Source organism: Strigops habroptila, chromosome 3 (genome assembly GCF_004027225.2).
Source record: "Strigops habroptila isolate Jane chromosome 3, bStrHab1.2.pri, whole genome shotgun sequence".
Classification (NCBI taxonomy): Eukaryota; Metazoa; Chordata; class Aves; order Psittaciformes; family Psittacidae; genus Strigops; species Strigops habroptila.
Window position 1 is genome coordinate 77,924,334 of NC_044279.2, and position 19,751 is coordinate 77,944,084.

General features: G+C 39.7%; 1 protein-coding gene across 14 annotated transcripts in view; it reads right to left on the reverse strand.

Moving 5' to 3' along the window:
• The window catches only part of TCF20 (transcription factor 20), a 133,770-nt gene that overhangs the window by 12,135 nt on the left and 101,884 nt on the right, over positions 1–19,751 (reverse strand). For 13 of the 14 annotated variants that reach the window (XR_003990575.1, XM_030479638.1, XM_030479645.1 and 10 more), the window contains 2 exons: positions 8,245–8,338; positions 1,390–1,439 (listed from right to left, as the gene is read on the reverse strand). Coding sequence is in view for 12 of the 14 variants with exons in the window: in XM_030479638.1 (XP_030335498.1) it covers positions 1,390–1,439; positions 8,245–8,338 (144 nt within the window). In the remaining 2 variants the exon portion in view is untranslated. Of the gene's footprint in view, positions 1–1,389; positions 1,440–3,198; positions 4,140–8,244; positions 8,339–19,751 lie in introns of those variants that run through there. The other variant, XR_003990576.1, reaches the window with a different exon arrangement.

Sequence of the window (19,751 nt, forward strand, 5' to 3'; positions counted from 1 at the left end):
CTTTAGTCAAGTATCCAAAGCTGGGCACTTAGGTAGTTCCATTCCACAGTAAGGGGAGCTCACCCTTCCCACTTTTGTCTGGCAAGATCTGCAGGTTCATGAGGCATTAATGCATCAATTTAAGCCTGCTGTACACTTTCAACATTATTCCTTAATTATGCAGCATAATTTATTTCCTTGTACATGACAACAAGTAGGCCAGTTCTGGATAACTGCCTGAATGCCCCCAGAATCTTCCACAGCATTTTAAGTACATGGGTATAAACACATCATATTGTGGTAGAACATTCAGAAAGGAATATGAGACTAATTCTTGTATGTTTACAAAAGACAGATTAAAAGATAATCTGTGAAGACAAAAGACCACCAGATGTCAGTCTAATTCTAGGCAGAGAAGAGATCCGCAGAGAAGACCTGAATGGACACTAATCCCTGCTAGAAAGAAACACCATTCTTCCCTACTATCATTTACTTTCCAGCATAAGCCATCCACGCTCTTGCACAATTCCTCTTGTAACCAACTGGTCACGAAAGTAGCCATTTTCTCGATGCTCTGAGCATTTAAAACTGATGGAGAGTTTTAAACTATCCACAGCCTCCCAGAGACATATCCTCCCTTATGGGCCGGGAGGCATATTCCCAGCACTGCACCATATTGCTTATATGCGCAAGAGAGTATGTACTGTCTGCCTTGTCTCCTCTTTCCATACGGACAGAGCAACAGCAGCCCAGCTCTTAGCACCATAGTGCTTGCAGGCTCCAGGAACACTCAGTAAAGCATGCCCAAACCCTAGGCAGAAGCAGCATGCTGAAAATGAGGATGGGTCTTCTGAAGAGTCAAAGATCTACAGAACAACTAAACAGATATATTGAAGGCTGAGTGGTAGAACTCAGTCTAGCTACTAGACTAGACTATATAAACTAGAACAAGGTGCTTCAGGTTCATCACTATACTGGTTCATGATGTAGTCTATGTGTTTCCAAAAGCTGCTTAAAACTTTTCCATGAAGCATTTTTCTTCCTCCTTGCATCCTCAGTAAATCCAAGGAGAAAACCAGTTTCAATGTAGCACTCAAACAGAAACAGCGAGCAATGTACTGACTCTATCACAAAAGACAGGAAATGAAGCCGGGTTTTCTAAAGAGTCATCAATGATCTCAAGAACAACTGAACAGATAAGGCAAAAACTTAATTTAGCTTCTTAAACTCTCTGTATTCTTCTCAAGTTGATGTTTGCCCCCAGAATATACTACCAGTACACATCACAGAAGAACTGATCTAACAGCATCTGTGACTACAGATGTGCCCAGGTATAAAATTACTAATCCAAGACTAGACACCACAAGGGGGCAGCAAAAAAATAGGTCTAATGCAGGAGAGGATTCTTACCTTGTGCTTGGGGCACCTCACTGAGAAATTCTCTTCGTTTAGTAAACAATCTAGAGGAGGAGAAGACAGCAATTTATTACTTTTTTAATAAACCCCAACTTGAATAATACATCACGTGTTAATCTTGCCTCACAGGTATATATTTTTCATTCAAAGATCTCTTGAAGGAATACTGTCTTAGTAGCAGGTTCATCCCTTCTACTCCTGAAGTTTTCGCAAATAAAATTACTGAACACCCCAAGTGCCAATGTTGCCTGGGTTACCAAGACAAGTCCAAGCATCCCCAGCCTCCCTGATACTCTGTATGGAGTAAGAATCACAACAGCAAGTCTACAAATCCTGTATCCCAACCCCCTTCAGCTATTCCAGCCTTCCTTCCTACAGCACAAGATGGATGCATCCATCCAAACTGAACAGATGATCCCTGCTCTACACTCCACAGACAAATCGCTGCCTTTCATCCTTACCCCACAGCCCTGACAACATCAAGGGGAGAAGGGGTGTATGTCTCTAGGTATGGGTGTGTATGACAGTTTATCTGCAGTCCCAAATCCTGGTGATCAGTTTACACTTTGATACTATGTCTAGTAGTCAGGTCACTCGTGCTGCTCTTGGATCTGCTTCCATGACTTCTATATGTGAAGTTCCTATGATATAAGTAGTAGTTTAATTAATGATTTAAACCTATTAGGGAAAGCAGGGTGCCTACGCAGAATTGCTTATTTAGGAACAAATCGAGCAATACTATCATTTGAAGAGCATTTCTTTCGTGGCACTGCCAGTGTAAAGTGCTGCTTCTCCTCTCAGCCTCCCTCCCAGACTATGCCTCTAAGGGACGTCAGGTAGGAAGTTCCTGAAACCTCAGGAGCTATGCCCACACCAGGAGCACTACCGGTCAGCTCTCTGCCTTCCATTTGCGTCTTCAGACGCCCTGTATTTGGGCCTCACAGCCAAGTGAAAAAGCAGCACTCTCCTGAGAGAATTCAGCTGCCTCCCCTGGACACCCTGAACTGCAGGGCCACCTCTCAATCAGCCCAAAGTTCTGACACTGTTCTTTCCAACTGCCCCATGTACCAAAGGCAGGCTGGCCAAACACTACCAATGCATCAGTAGGACTGAGCGCTATCACCACCTCAGTGCGACCACCACCACTGAGAATTCAGCAAGGTGGCTGTGACCTCCCACCTGCTCCAACCTACCCAAACAGCTAGCAAGTGAAGAAGCACAATGGTAAATAAAATGTGCTAATTTAAAACGCTCTTAAGTATGTAGCATAACCAGTGCTACCTGCTGTTTCAATCTGCTGGAAGAGTTTAGCAGACAGCAGGAGACTGCAACTAAAGCTTGAGGGAAAAGCTTTCTAGACACCCAAGCTTTGGCAGAGCATCCCTCTGCTACGAAACGCTTATGTTTCAACATGAATGCCTCTGGCCTGAATCAAAGGGAAACAGCATGCAATGGGCTAAGTTACTTGAGAGATTTTAGCAAAGGGGAGTAAAACCCTTAATCCTGCCACAGATAACAATTTCAAGTGTAGTATTAGCAAATAACAGGGAATAAATAAAATGTTGCCTCATTATAAGGGCAGGAATTGTACATTTACACTGCAGCATGAATTATCACTGCATAATACAGCAATCATCAAAAATATACAGAGCAATCATCAAAAACACACACAGTATGTTAGAACAGGATGGAGTTTTCTTCTTTCTTGGAAACCCAACATCGGTAACGAATGCACTTCTCTAGCTAGTACATCAGAAAGGAAGACTGTACCACGATCGGGAATAACTGTCAGAAACCTCATACCTCGCACTCCATCTGCATATGGAGCTCAATTTCTTACTAAGGTTGTCATTTTTGTTGCAAATACAAACAGCAGATCCAATTATGAGCGATCTTTTTGTTTCTATTAAGGGACAACTATGAAAAATTTCGTCAGCTCACTGTAGAAAATCAGCTGAATACCAATAAGGCAAAAATTGTTCATCTTTACAAAGCTGGCCTGCATTTCAGTTAGCAGTTCCAAGTACTTTATATCACAGATTACAATTCATCATGAAGTCACAAGACGCATAGCTATGATCAGCTCATTGTGGCAGAAAGGGAGAAGAACCGAGACTTGTCCTTGTTTATACAGACTTTTCTCCATAAAGTAGTCAGGGAAGATCTAAAACATTTTTAATAGAAGCAATTATTCTTCTGTAAGCTTCTCATTTTGTCTCACCCTCTGTGTTCTGCCTGTTACTCATCTTTAACAATACTTGGGAAGACACAGGATTTCTGTTCTCTGAAAATTCGTTCTATTTTTCTGCTAGTCTTTTCCTAATTTACAGTCAAAAATCTTTTGTATGTGAAACTGCCCACGATCCACGTCGTGGAGACAAGTGTGCTGCAGCAATCAGGATCTGACTCCAGGTGGGGAGGAACAAGCAGAGGGAGAGGATATAAAATTTCAGAAAACAAAGATCCTGTTTCCATGGAGACATCCCTAGGACTAAGTTATCTTGAGACACCAGAGGCTCTTCATAAATTTGGACAGACGAAAGCCAAACACAGACAATGTTAAATTAAATATAAAAATTATTTAAGTGGCACTACTGATTTTGATTTTTATGCAAATGGCTAAGAGGAGTTCAGCTCCCTTGCACCCTATATTGCCAAAGATTACTTTCTATGAAAGGAGATTAAAAGGAAGGCTGAATTAGGCTATATAAAAACATCCATATGTACAAACTGGCAGCTTATGAAGCCACGTGCCTTGCATAGCAGGCAATTAGCAACAGCGGTGCAAAAGCTGGCTCCTCACCAGCGTGCGACTGGAAACCAAGCATCAGCGCAGAAGCCAGAGCCCAGGTCACACCGCAGGGCCAGCCTTCAGAGCTGCAAGTAACTGAAGCCCTTTCCAGATATTCCACCCCCCAGACCTTTACAGAAAACGTACTGCCTTTCCAATGAGGCACAGTAACTGACAGGGCACTAACTTCTAACTCACACCAGTGAAGAGGTAAAAAGACACTTCAGCTCACAATGCAACTGCCTAGCAGTACCATATCCATACTTCATCCCAGCTGAGGCATAGTCACTTTCAGGGATGTTACAATCAAACACCAAGTGTTTAGGACTCGATGTACCCTAAAAAACACTTCAGCGAGTGTTTTCTGATTATTTTTTTTTTAAAGATACAAAACCAGTCATACATATTCCAAAGGCCCAAGAGCAGTTGCAAATGTCAACACGAGCTTGAGGATTCAGAAGAGATCTGTCCCAGAACCTTGATAAAGCAAACTGGCACCATCCGTCAAAGCAGGATAGCCACCTTCAAATGAAACTACCAAAGAACTTGAGAAGTATTTGTATCTGATTCACTACAGAAAGACAGCAGCACTGCATAACCAGTAACAGGGTTTTATAGGTAGACAGCAGGCTGAGGAAAAAGAAAAGAATGCTGATTTGCTTCTCAATAAAGCCTACAGTTTCTCCTTGCGCACAGCCAAAAACCAAGTCCCACTGCATATACTTTGCTTGTTTCTTTTATACAGATTTATTAAAAGAGTGGCTATAGATTAAGACAGCTTGATTACACCCAAAGATAAAACCAATTGCAAACAAGGTCTTTTACTGTTGTACCATCAGGCTGAAATTTTGAACGCTGAGAATCTACTTCAAGCTGGGCTCTTTTATTTGTTTTGGTTGAAAACTTCAGCTGAAGCAGCCTAACAATTTCCTTAAGACTCTTCCTCAGAAAAAGTTATTCTGCCCATGTTAAACTTCTCTGGAAAGTTCTAGCATACCTTGATTTTCAGTAGGACCTCAATTCTAGCTAAGGCATGCCCTTGCCAGCTTACCACAAAGTTAGCAAATCTAACTCTTTGAAAGGAGGAATGGGGATTTTAATCTGCACATCTTCAGGTGAGGCTTCTTAAGCTTTTAGTACTCAGATCCTTCAAAAATTCCACCAAATATACTTTTGTTTGGGGGTGAGCAGGTCTTTCGTGTAAATGAACCTCTGGGCTCAGACTTAAGCACCCGACCCAAAGGCACTTCAGCTGTCAGGGGACATTTCTAAGGCTGAGATAGTCTGAAGGACTTTTGAAGTTCTTCAGGAGGACAGTCTGAAGAACATTTCAAAAGTGCAAAATGGGAAGCACTAGTCCAGAATGCAGCAGAAGTGAGAAAGGCAGTCTGGTACTGGAGAAGAGTGGAGGCTAGCAGGATGAGGAGACCAGTGCTAGTAGAAGTTAGGAGCAGGGAATTAAGGATAAGTGCCAGCAGGATACAGCCAGAATACTGGAGACCAAGAACTAGTGGGATAAGGCACAGAATAGTGAAACAGAAGAGATCAAGGACAACAGACAAGAGCAAACAGTGTGACAAGGGGCTAAGTTAGGAGAACCACAGGGGAATAAGAAGCCCAGAGAGAAAAAACAACAAAGAGCTAGAAGCAAGAAAGGAGAAGAGTAGGTGATGCAAGAGCAGAGAGGAGGACACCAGAATGACAGCTAGAAATCTGGGCAAAGGAAAAGCTAGAATGGAGTAAGGAAATTCAGATCTTACAGAAGAGACTGGAATGAGAAATTTGAGAAGAGGAACCTGAGACCAACTAGATAAAGAACTTGTGAGGGGTATAAAGAGCCAGAGTGGAGAACATATCAGATACATCCAGACTGAAGAGGAAGAAACAAAAAGGAAAATGCAAAAAGAAACAAAGAGAAGTCTTTGTCCTCACTAAATCCTACTCTTTCAGGAGTGACACCAGAGATTCACCAGTTTTACCAACTCTTCTGCTATTATTTAAATATGTTTGTGAAACTCACAGTTCAAGTATCCCATCTCCATGCAGCTCTTGCAATTTATTACTGCTGTATTACTCAAAGGAGGGAAATTAGCTTGGAATGGTGCACTCCGACAGATGGCCACATGACAACATGTCTCGTAACAAAATTACAAGAAAATGAAGCAAGCACAGCCTTGGAACTTGAACACAAAAAGCTACTCTAAAAAAAAAAAAACAACCAAAAAACAAAACCTCAAAGGCTGCAAAGTCAAGACAAATGCAAGGAAAAGCCAAATTTAACATAGCCCTCTTCTATGTATTACAGGCAGACATATTATATTACATTTAATATGGTGCAAATAGTATGATTATGTACTATTTCTTGCAGAGGACACTGCCTCTTCCATGCATGACAGAACTGCTCTTGGGAATCAGTCATGATTGTTCAATATATTTGTCATCTGGAAGATCCTACTGCATTTGCTGAAGTGGAGTAGAGTTAATGAGGAAGGTATATCTGAAGAAAAAGGACAATATCTTAATTTTGATACCTGTATTTAGAACATGGAAAATACAACATACTGTATCTAGTAACAACAACTCAGATTAAGCACCCCAAAGTATCAGGAATATTCCCTAAAATTTATTTGGGGTTTTTTTTTCATGGTATTGGAAAGGGCAAGTCACAAACCAGAAACAAATTACTAAACACAATATGAATGCAAATCTGATGATTCTGTCTCTCAAATGTATGAACAAAAAGGTGTTCATGTTCATAAAACTCTTAGGCATGACAGAGATGAACATCACAGAAAATTTCACAGTTCTATTTTCAGAACTGAGATGGACTCATATACAGCAAGTAAAATACAGAATCAGTGACGACAACATATGTTCATGAATGAGTACCCTTCCATCCTACAGGCTGAGGCAGGGTCTTACGGAAAAAGATGTCAGCCTTTAATTAGGTAATTACTGTTTTATAAGGTACATTCATAAGAGACCAAAATCATACTTACACAGACACCCTTAATTCTGGCATTTTTGGAGCGTGTGATTTTTGCAACCCAAATAATATTTATTTAACACCTTATTGCATGTAAAATCAAGGATTCTCTATCTATGTGGTACTGGTAGCATTCCACTGCAATATTAATTTAATTAAAAACATTTCTATTAGAATAAAATAAGGTGCTCCAATAGGGTGGGATTTCACACTGAGAGGTGCAATGCAGTCATTCAGAAATGAGCATACCTACTTAAAATACTGTAACATTTCGAAAACAGCATAAAATACCTGGTGAAACAAGCGAGCTGCTGTGGAATTGGTATAACAAACAGGAAGCTTGCAATTATTTGACAGTCTAGAGTTGCTAACTGCTTGTTATCAAACTATGTTTTGTATGACAGAAGTGAGTTACAGAGGACTGGAACCATGGGATATTATTCATTCTGAGCTGGAATTTTTTTTAACCCAAGAATAAAGTTTATTTCCGTGAAAAACTTTCACCATTGTACACAAAACACCAGCTCACAACCCCAGGCTAGAGACAATACCATCCAAACCATTAGCTTGTTTGGTGATGAAAACTGGACCTACTCAAGAGACTGGCTGAAATGCTTCTAAGGCGGGAGAAGGAAGGTTGTGCTGCAAGTGGTACTGATGATTCTAACAAACCCTTTGCACTTGAAATCATTACTATGACTATCCACAGGACTGTAAACCTGAAAGAGCAGACACCTTTCTGGTTACTTGCACCCTTTTAACAAAGGGTTTCTAATTTTTGCAAGAAAAGAGTGGTCAGTTCTCATACTGCAGCCAAATATGAATCACTGCAGCTACATTCCCCCAAACCAGGTATTTTCCTGTGCTTTCAGGCAGAGTCTTTTTCATTACAAGTTCCATCTTGTCCAAATGCGTTATTTATCTGATGCCATTTCTCACCATTTATATTACTGTATCTTCATGGTAGGTGAAAAACTGAGAGGGAATAAAATCGTAAAGTACCTGAGAATTATTTTGTGTTATGTGGTTTTGAATAAACATGAAATAGAGTTAGCATGCCATTTGTTCTTACCTGCATCGATGGCACATGGGCAATGGTATCGGAAGGAGCAGCCTTTGATGTAGCAGCCTAAGGTGGCTCCCGATTCCTGGCAATGGGAACATTTCTGAAATGGAAACCAACAAATGGCAATGAAGACTGCAACCATTTTTCCAAATACCCGTATTTTCCTGGGAATTTTAGTTAACCCCATTCCAGAATAAACTTCTCAAGTATCACAATGTTAGAACTGTATCTTTCAACACCATATGACTAAAGGCCCTTTGAATAGGCAACAATATAAGCTCTTTCAAACAGTAAACTTTTCAGGTGTACTAACCAGGCAAGAGATACCAAACCTTCAAACCAACCACAAAGAACTCGAAACACTTCTCAAATCTGTTTCTCTGGCCCATGTTTCAGTACCTGACAATGACATCAGTGTTAAAATTGGAAGAAAAGAGCTTTTTTTGAATCTACAGCAGCTTTAAAACGAGAATTAGCATGACAAAGAATGATTTAGAAGACACCATTAGCGTAAAAGTAATTTGGTTACATCATTTTCATTATCACTAAGCAGCCCAAAAAGATCAAGGCCAAGTTGAATATTTTTTCAGAGATGATTAAAAAAGGTTTATCTGGAGCAGGAGAAGATGCCACCAAGGAGAAAATAGTTCACCATCACAGAAATGGCACATCTCCAAAAGAAATGCTTGCAATACTACAAGGATGCTCATACATTTATTGTCAAAGTAGTTAAGACTCATCTGATGTCCACCTTCAATTTTCATTACTTAAATCCCATTATCTCAACTGGTCAATGATATATTTAACCATATTAACAGCCAGATGTGAATGCAGCAGAATGAAAGCCACTCGCCCATTTACTTCATCCTGAATGACTTAAGGAATGACCTATGGAAGCTGGCCTATAGTGCATCTCATTTAGACAGCAATTTTATTTCTTGAAGGTATACAGTAAGTGATTTTCATTAACTAATCTAAGATTCTGATGAAAACTGATTTCTGACAGGTTGACATTCTTCTCTTCAAAAAAGAAAACAAGCCACATCTGGTAGAATGCACCAAAGGCTAAGAGACTGCTACTATTTAAAAATTAAAATCAAATAGACTATTCTCAGAAAAGATGACCTACAATAACTTTTGAGTCACACAGAGAAATTTTGGTTTTGCTGATAAACTCAACTAAAAACACAATAAGGCCTGGTACAGCTGCTACAATTCACCTTCAATTCAGGCTAAGAGAAGTTGGCTTTGGTCACTGACTGCGCACAGATAGATGATGACATGATCTAAACCCTCTTTTTCCTGTTGGGAAAGCTAGTATCAAACTCTGTGTGCAGTACTAACACTATCAGCAAGTGACACCTGTACAGCACACAGAACAGATGTGCTCAACCCAGCAGTGCGAAGACGGCACTGGACAAAAGCATGGTCTTTTACCATACAGGGAGATGGCCACACCATGCTAGACCACACTTCTTCACAGCCCCAATGAACACACATGCTGCAGTGGAGATCTGCAGAATAGATGTGGCCAATGTGGCCAATAACAGCCACAGCGAAGATCCTTCCTCTGCATACTAATCAGGGTTTTGATTAAACTATTTCAAAAACCACTGAGAATATCCGACAGTTATTGCTTATCCTACTCTTCTATGCTATGCAGAGATGACTACAGTTTGTATTTAAATGACTGAATGAGGATGAAAGCAAAACTAGCTCCAGCCATAAACCAGGTGGCCTCCTTCAAATCAAAGCAGATGCAACTAACAGAAAAGCTGGTGAGACGTCAGTTCTCACGACACCTGCAACTGCAGTCTTGAATACTGCCTTCTCTTTTTGGTTATGCCAAAGCATCCAGAGCCTGATCTCCAGTGCTCCCTACTTAAATTGTGTCCATCTTCTAAGCAGAGAATGTGTATCATGACAAACTGTTGCAGTATTCATGATGTAAGGAAAGTGCCCCTGAGGCCTAGAAAGAGACACTCAAGCAGCTTATTTTTGCCTGTCAGAAAATGAATGCTAGTTTCCAAAGATAAAAAACCCATCTAAACCAATATTTTAATGTACACCAAAATGTATGGACCCTTTTAATGCCCATCGAAATGTATGGACCCCTAGCCAAACTGCAATGTTCTTCTCTTTCTCATGGGAATAAAACCAAGTTTCATGTGCAGAAAAATATCTCTTTCTGGCTATGAAGTCAACCCTAGAAGAATATTGTGTACTGGCAATAGTCCCAGATTCACCTATGCCAAATATTCACAAAGTGCAGCTTGAGGAGTTCTGAACCAGAGCTCTTTACCTGTACACTTTATTCTTTTAGATGTGTCTGACTGAGATTAATTATTCCAACAGGACAGAACCCAAATTGTCTATTCTTTTTGAACACAGATACGAATTTCTAGGTTTTTTCCTCAGAGGCATTCTGTCCTCCCCACTTTATCTGGTCTTTGAAGCACCACCACACTGTTGCAAGAGAAGAGGTCATTCTTCCCAGGAACACTGTGTCCTGTACAGAGCAGTCAGTAAGAGCATAAGAACTACAGCAGCAAAGATTAAACTGCAGCTGTGTAAAATATTTCTTAACATTAAAAAGGCATGTCTTAGAAGAGCGTGCTGTGTGATACAACTGAAAACAAGATGACAAATTTTTTGATACTTTTCCAAATGTTAATTTAGTCTTTGAACTTATTCTTTGCTCTGTCTAGCATGGTTCATCTTGCTATTCTGAAACTTGAAGCAGAAACACGACAGGCATTTTGAAGAATTTCAAGTATGCCTATAGTGCTCAGCTGAGAATGGGTACAGAATACTTTCAAATCAGTTGTAGTTAGGGCTGCTTAGACAGTAAAAGCAAGCAGTTAAGATGCCAGAGCACAAGCATCAAGCCTTCATTTCCCTTTTTTCAGCCTGCCAGACCAACCAGATTATTACCAAGGTTACCTGCAGCTACGCCCACAACAGCAATTCCCCAGCGACTACTACACCATTGACTGCTCAAGGCAGAGATCATCTGCTGCTGCTGGCTCCCCTGCTGCTGAACAAGTCTCCATTCTGGCAGATGCTTCTGCTTTTCACAAGTCACTGACAGTCTAATGGCCCCATTTCTGCTACCTCCTGGGACCCCCGACCATCTGCTTCTTTCAGGGGAAGCTGGGGGAACCACATACACAATAACTACTCTTTTTTTCGAGTTCTTCCTTCTTGACACACTACAGAGTGACTGAACAAAGCAGACATCCTACAAAGCTGTATGATTCTAAACCAACTTACAAGTCTATCATTTAATCTTTGAAAGAGAGTATCATCAAGTAGTGCCACATGGTTTCCAAATATATCCAGGTGTTTCTAGAAAGACATAATAAAGTGATTAAAAGATTTCTGGATGGTCTCAGTCTGCTTTTGCAAGACATCATTGCTGTGCTTTAAAAGATAAAACTATGCATAAATCCTGCTGGTACTTTCTACGGCTTTGGTTAGAACCCTTATCTTAGGCATTTATGTTTCAAAAAACCCCAAAAATTACACCACAATTAGAAAACATTCTAAAGACAAAATGAAATCGTGGAACTTCATACAGGAAATGTGTGAACTGGGCTTAATGACCACTAATTGTTCTCTTTGGTCCAAGAGCAAATCTTCACCCAAACTCCACCATCCTGCAGCCATTCACCAGCAGATGGTAGCAGCTTGCTTGTCACTTGTAAAGGAATTATAGCATTCTTAGCCAGGGAAACAGCACTCAGGCTCTCGTGGGAAGAGAAATTCCTTTTGCTCAGTAAGCAGCCTGCTTAACCTCCCCTGCTTTAAAGAGCTGAAGGCTGGTACTTGGAGTGTGCTCCCAATGGGATGTGCCAATGGATAGTAATCATTGCCAGGCATCTAATCAACTCCTGTCTTAAATTAAAAAAGAGAAGGGGAAAAAAAAAAAAAGGAAAGAAAAAAAGGGGGGGGGGGCGGGAAATACCACACAGCAGAGATTGATTCAGAGGTCCTATCTCCACAATTCATCTCTGGCCACAAGGCACATATATCTCACTTAGAATAGGCTGAAGAGACTGAAAAGTGCCATTTAGAAGAGACACTCCATCCCTTGAACTAAATTATCAATAGCATTAAAGCCAGATACATTGTCTCTACCTCTCCATGCTATTAGCAGCCCATCTCTTCCTTGCTACAGCTCATCATTCTCTGTCTACCAAAATGAAGTAACACCCAACCTGGAGGCGTGAACGGTTGGGGGACAGCCACCACAGCAGCAGCGGAGCTGCTCTGATTCATTCCAAATGCTAAACCATCCACTAGTTCTACTTCTTTTGCTTGAAGATTGTGGGCTTTCTTTCCCCGTGCCGTTTGTATTCCTTTATTTCTACAGGACTAAACTCTTCTCAGAGCACACTGCTCTAAATGTAACAAACAGAGGTGTGGATTTTGGGTAGATTTCTTTTTTTTTGCCTCCCTCAGATTGGTATCCAACTCCACCTAGGTGTTATAACACAAACGTGTCCTGAGTTACCTACCTTCCTCCTCCCAGTCAAGCACAAGTTCTCAGGGTTGTGAAAAGAAGTGCCCCAAGCTGCTCAAGTGAAATACACACACCTTAACCTTCCTCTTTGGCTGTGCACTGACAGAGATGATGCCTGTCTAGGTGTACTGGAATCCCACAGTGGACAGGGTTTGGCTGGTGGGAGGATGGGAGCTGCCAGACTAGCCCTTCCAATATATTCTGGGTAGCGGCAGGAACAGTTGATGAGAAGCAGAAATTAACTGCTTCTGCCTAACAGTAATATAAGGTGTTTTCAGATGATTCTTCCACTATCTTTTTGGTGGAACAACTACAGAAGCAGTTTAAGCAAGGACATTCATGACAGATGCAACTGTATCGTATTTTCTGTATATCTATAATCTGGAGAGTCTTTTAATGCTGATTGGTTGTTTCTTCCAGTTTGCTCACCTGCACCCCACACTCAGGCCTCATTCTAACTTCCTCTCTTCCAAGCACCAGTCTTTCTTTTGCTCTATGTTTTCTTCCCTTTCCCTTTCTTTGCTTTCTAGGCACCTCCTTGGTTTTCCCCTTCTTGCATACCAGTGTCAAGAATGCATAAACAGAATAAAATGGAAAGCAACTACTAAAGGTTACTAAAAAAAAGGCAAGCAAAAAAATGAAATACATGTGGCATTAATTACATAGGTACAAGTCTTCACATGTTATATGCATTTTTCATACTCTCTCCTTCGTCTGTTTAAATTATAAGCTTTTAGGAAAATAATTGCTTCTGCATAATTGCACTGCACAAATGCAGATGTCAGATAATGAGGATTTCAGAGTCAGCTGCAATATTAGGAAGGAGGGCCTTCTGACTATTTCTGGTTAAGCAGTTGGCAGGCTAGGCAGAGGCTCAGCTTTAATATCCAGGCAAAAGGGCAACAGAAGCAGCAGGCAGCCGCATTCTCTTTCCTGGAAAGCAGGATGCAGAGACAGCTTACTCCAACAAGCTACAAGGAAAGCTAAACCAAAAAACATTTGGACTGTTTGCTACAGGAGAAAGGAATAAGTGATTCTTTCGGAAGACTGCTGCAGAAAGGGACTGAGATGAACAAGAGCAGGGTGAGCAGACATTTTTAGAAGCAGGAGAGGAAAACAGCACTGCCGCTCTGATATGCAGATACCGGTTAATGAAAAAATCTGCTTATGTGACTGGGGCTAGAGATAACAACCAGTCCTGAAGAATACAGAATTATTAGTTTCCATTTCCTGTCAAACAATTGAAGTTTTCCAAAAAAACCAGGCACAGAATATCAGAAAAAACACAAACCCCACAATTAAAAAGATAAAAATCCTTTAAACTTGCATTATTATAAAGTATCTCTTGCCAACGATGATATACTCCTGTAGCAAGCAAATCAAGTAATAACAAAGGAAAATAGTCACTGAAGTAAAATTGGGCAGCTATCTTCAAAGCCAAGAAACTAAGGACAAATTTAGATTCCAAGATTTCAGCAGACAAATCAATGATCTGGAAGATGCTATACTAATAAAGCTGCATTAGGAACCACAGTAAGAAGTCAGAACTGCAGTGCTGCACAGGCTGCTGAAGCACAAAGGGAAGCTGCAGCTCAAAATGGATGGCATGGAAAAAAATAAAAAAACACAAGAACTGAAAAATGTCTTAAAAAAGGGAAATCCTATTCAATACACACAAAACCGATTAAAGTACAACAGAAGCACTTGAAATGAAAAACAGAGCATTTTATTTCCCTCGACTCGAAAGAAAAAAAAACAATAACAAGAACAGAAATAAATTGTTCGTTTTGACAAGGAATGGTTTGCCAGCAGAAATTTCTAAGGTCTTATGCAGACATCTAACCTTTTCAGCTGTACTTATACAGACCCTCAAAAAAGGGGGTAAACAGTAAGTTGTGAAAGTTATGAAGTTTGTGAAATTATCCAAGGTAAGTCAGATCTCAAACTGGTGGTAAACAGCTGCAAAAACATCTCACAATCCTGGATAACTGTATGATAAAATGGAGATGAAAATTAATGTTGTTAAGCACAAAGTGATACACATGGGGGAAAGATTTTTACCTATGCACATACATGATGAGAGACTCTAAATTAGCTTTTACTACTCATGGGAAGGTATCGGTAGTCATCCTGGACAAAACAGTCATGCAGTCCCTGCAACCACAAAAACAAGACAGCCAGAACCTAAGAAGTTATTAGGAAAACAAATCAATAATGAAACCCAAATCTTCATTATGTCTGTCTGTTACTGTTGTAGTATCCTGACATCTTACTATTGTGTGTGGTTCTGGTCACCCTATTAATAAAGGAACACAACAGACCAGAAAAATCCCCAAACAGACTGCAGAGAGAACATAAAGAGCTTCCATATGAGAAAAAACTAAGTATTTTGGAAAAGAGGTAACTGAAGGGGGATTGAGATTTACAAAATCAAATATAGTGGGCATAAGAGAATGATTTTTGGCCATTTCCAAGAAGGAAGAGCAAATAACAGGTTTCAACTTAAGATAAATCGGCTTCCTTTTTTTTGTTTTTTTCCCCTCCACACAGCAAATAATTAAACTACAAAGTCATTGTCAAAGAACACTGCCCTGGCTAAAAGATAAGTGAGTTCAAAATCAGATGAGACAAGTTCATCAAGGATAGGTATGCCACTGCCTGTTAAGCAGAGTGATGCAAAAGAGACTACTCTAAAGCTGTGACTGCTGAAAGGAGGGAGAAAATATGCAAGTAGCACTCTGTACATGCCTGGTTTACCACACATCTCCAAAGATAAGTGCTCCTGGCCACTGCTGGAGATAGGACACCACAACAAAACATACTTTTGCACTTGCCTGGAATGGCAGTTGTTTTGTAGACTAAGATATTTGATTGTTAAATTCCACAGTGAACAACAAAAAACACCCCATGATCATTAAAAACAATGTAGGCACTCAGAAATTACAGTGTTAGGTTACAAGTTTCTAAGCCTCTTCAGTCTTACCTCCAGAACAGGAAGGCTGAGCTGAACTGTAACACCATATCAAAGAGCTGAAATCTGATCTAAGCGATAAATTCATGTTCACTACTCCATACAAGCCTAAGTGTTTCATTCACTTGGTGGAGTGATCAAAGGCTTAAATGTGCATGAACATACTCTAGGAGACGAGACTGGTGAAAAGCTGAGAAAGTCATGGAGAAGGATGAACCATCCTTGCCTCTCACACAATGGAAGGAGAAAAAGACCTAAACAAAATAAGTACCAAGCATACCTGAACCAGGATAGAGGTCTGATACTTCAGGAGTAAACTGATGTTAACTAAAACCTATTCAGCAAAATTAACAAAACCCAGTAACTATAAATGGTCATGAAAAAGCATGTTTAATTTCAAATTAAGCAGGCTAATGAGTACACACCTTTGTTGCCATTTCATGTTTTTAAAAGGGTGTTAAAGTAATACATAGACTACCAAGTCCAAGAAGACAAGAAATGTATAAATCTTGTTTCCTTTGATGACAAAGAGCCACCCTGAATGAGAGAAACGTTTCAGACAACCACTTAGATGTATATGGATTTGAATTTGCTAAAGTATGCAAGTCTAGCAGAAAAAAATTACACAGTTTATGTTATCTTGGCTATTCATTTGCGGAATTAAACGTGCAACAATAAGTGCAATTTAGTTACGAAAAGGTCTGAAAGATAGAAGAACAGACTTAAAAGAGGAAAAAGAAATTCAAATTTTCCAGCAGTGATTAGGTGATAAGGACACACAGAGTTGTGGGAACAGCAGAGTCAGCAAGAGAGAGCATTCACTCCAGTTGGGTTTTCTGCCAGTACTAGGTTTTTTTCCTGACCATCTAGGGTACTGATTACAGGAAATATCCAAATATATAGTGTATTTCCATTTAGCACAAGGTCTGCCACGTACAGTATAAAACAATAGCATGTGGTTGCCTTAAAACAAAGCAAGGGAAGAGGGTTAAATTAAATAATTACTAAAAGTTCCCCCTGTAAAGCAATACCTTTGAATATCAATGATTACACTGACAACAAAGGATAAAACTGACATTAACAAGAAAAAAAAAAAAAAAAAAATGGATGACATTATCTCCTCAAACAAAAAAAAAAAAAAAAAAGTCTAGTTCATTAAGGACACAATTACTATGTTATTAGTGGCAGTGGATTCAACAGAAGCAAAACCTTTGTAAAGGCTTAAAAATAAGGAAATGCTTTTGAGCAAAGTGAACAGTAAATGGAAGAGATTTTTACAAGGTATTAAATACCCATGCAACCTGGCAGGAAAAAGGGTGCAGCACAAATCCACCCAGCCAACGACTCAAAGACCTGTAACATCGGACAGAAATGAAGGATTTGTCATTATTTATACTAATCTGTGCAAGCCCTTGTCATAAACAGAGCCCCACTGTGCAAGACACTTCGGTAATACAGAACAAAGCGGTGGATGCTAAGGGATGAAACGGGACTGGTGGGACTGAGCCAGCAGCATTAGGCAGAGTCCATCACAGCAGCAGGCGAAGCATATCCAATTGTTCAGCTGAAATCCCAGACAAGAAAGGCTTTGAAGAAATGTGTGAAGGAAAACAAAGGTAAACATGCAGGGTGTTGAAAGTGAGGCACTTCATTTAGGAAATTATAAAATTAGCCAGGATGCAGTGAGGGGAAGCAGATCACAAGTTCTTGAAACTGAAAGAAGAAAAAGCAGCAGGATGAAGGCAGATAAAATAATGATGAGTAACTTATGTTTGGGCATAAGAAAAGAGGAAGTCAGCAGATGAATATGAAAGAAGTAGGTATTTGAAAATGATAGTTTAGAAAAAAAATATTTGTAATGGGATTCCAAATGGACAGTTGCTCATTAATAAAACCATCAATTCTGAAATTCAGACCTGAAGAGCTGCTCCTATTGCACAATCAAACTATAGCCCACTGCAAGTAAGGATAGGTGTAAAAGGTAGAATGCTAATTTTACTAGAAAACTAACGACTAGAGAAAAGGTAGCAAATAAATATACTACTGAATACTGTTAAAAAGAGAGAAGGATGAGAAGAAGACAGTTCCTCCAGAAGCAACAGTCAGCAGCAGAGCTATAATAAAGAGTAGCAAATTGCACACAAGTATTCCTGAGGTCACTGGTGGCGGTTGCTACCACCCAGGAAAAGCAGCCAAAGATGAGCAACAACAGCAGACAAAATGAATCCAAGAGAAGAGGTAAAGGTGCGATGCTTGCAGAAAGAGAAATGCCTGAGAGTCAGTACAGTATCAGTACAGATACTAGCTTATCTAGTAAGTATAAGATAAGCTGTCAAGTAACACATCAGTGTTAAAAAGAAAATTGAAAAGAAGATAGAAGCTCATGAACTACAGCAATAGATAATCACAGTTGAGGAAAACTAAAGAAATTAGTAACACACATTGATGAAATTATCTCAGATACAGAGGAGATGCTGTATGTAAAATAACGTTTGCTGGCCAAAAATCTGAATGGGTTTAAAGAGGAATATGTTATTGCACTATTCAATATTCACCAGGAAAAACCCCATAAACCATAATGACATGTGCGCTGCCTAAACTGCCCATTACAATAATAGCTACTTCTCATGAATTCTAAACTGAATTTATTCAAAAACATCTAGGGTCAGGAGGCTTGCCAGAGACACACGACCCAGGAAAACTTCATATGAGCTAGCAGCAGTTTAGAAGCAGCAGCAAATATAAATAGCAGCAGAAGTCCAAGGCCGGATGGCATTCCAGCTGGATATTACAAAGCTGCTGAGGCAGTGTCAGTAGTTTCCTTAAAGGACAGGCTTAATGTTGCTCTCCTGGGGGAAGAACTTCCTCCGATGAAGGATTAAGGAGCTGTCTGGTTCTCTGAAGGGAAAATACCTAACAAAGATCTCTTGGGCTCAGAACACTGCTGAATCATGGTAAAAGCAATAATATCTAACTATTTGCAAGCCACATCTTCAGTTTTTATAAATCGAGATCAATCTATACTAATATAGAAAGGACTGGCATGAGCCATAGACAACTAGAAATAATTCACTGTGCAAGATCAAAGAGGAATTTCAATCTTCTTTTCACCTGAGGCAGAAATTGAAGGATACAGGCATTTTTGGTTTGTTTTTCATTTATTTTACAAGGGCACACCCTCTTCTCACTACTTATTCCTCCACCTTCTGAAAGCTGCAGCCTAAAAAGCGTAAGTGTAAGTCAGCAGTAAAGTCTTTGTTAGACAGCTTCAGAGACTCGGAACAGATAATTCTTCTTCTGGCATTACCACTGAAGTTAATTTGTCCAGAAAACTGAATTTATTGGTAACTATCCAGTTACTCCAAGAACTGCCTCTGAAGATTTCTTAGAGGAATAGTACCATGTGGTACAACTAAAGAATCCTTATTCTTCCCAGTGTGACGCTTCAAAGGAGGAATAATTAAATTCAAGTATAGGGGTTAAGACTGCACTAAAACCTTGCAGAATAGTTTTATGTACCTATAATGTGCATATTGGATTTTTTCTGATCTAACCTGAAAAATTTTCCAACATCTTAAAAAAAAAAAAAAAAAAAAAAAAAAAAAAAAAAAAAAAAAAAAAAAGAGCTTGTTTTTCTGGAAAACATCAGTTATGCATTGTGTCACCTTTGAAAGTTTAGTGTTAAAATTTAACTTGAAAAGTTATTTCCCCAGAAAGCATCTAGCAAACGTAATAATGAATGTACATATGGTACCAGTGCATTCAAGTTAGGATCTTCAGCATTTTAACTTTCTACTAGAAAGGAGAAAGCCAACATCAGATGAACACCTTCTGTGGACCTGACTCTAAATGATACATGAACAAACTTTAACTTAGCCTCCTCCCATTATACTTATGCAATTAAAACAGGCAACCTTGTATCAGCTCCTTCATCTTCTCATTTAAGAAGATCTGATAATTTAAAAGCATACTGTACTTTCAATTTTCAAAGCACCCTACAAATTTGTCTTAATGGTC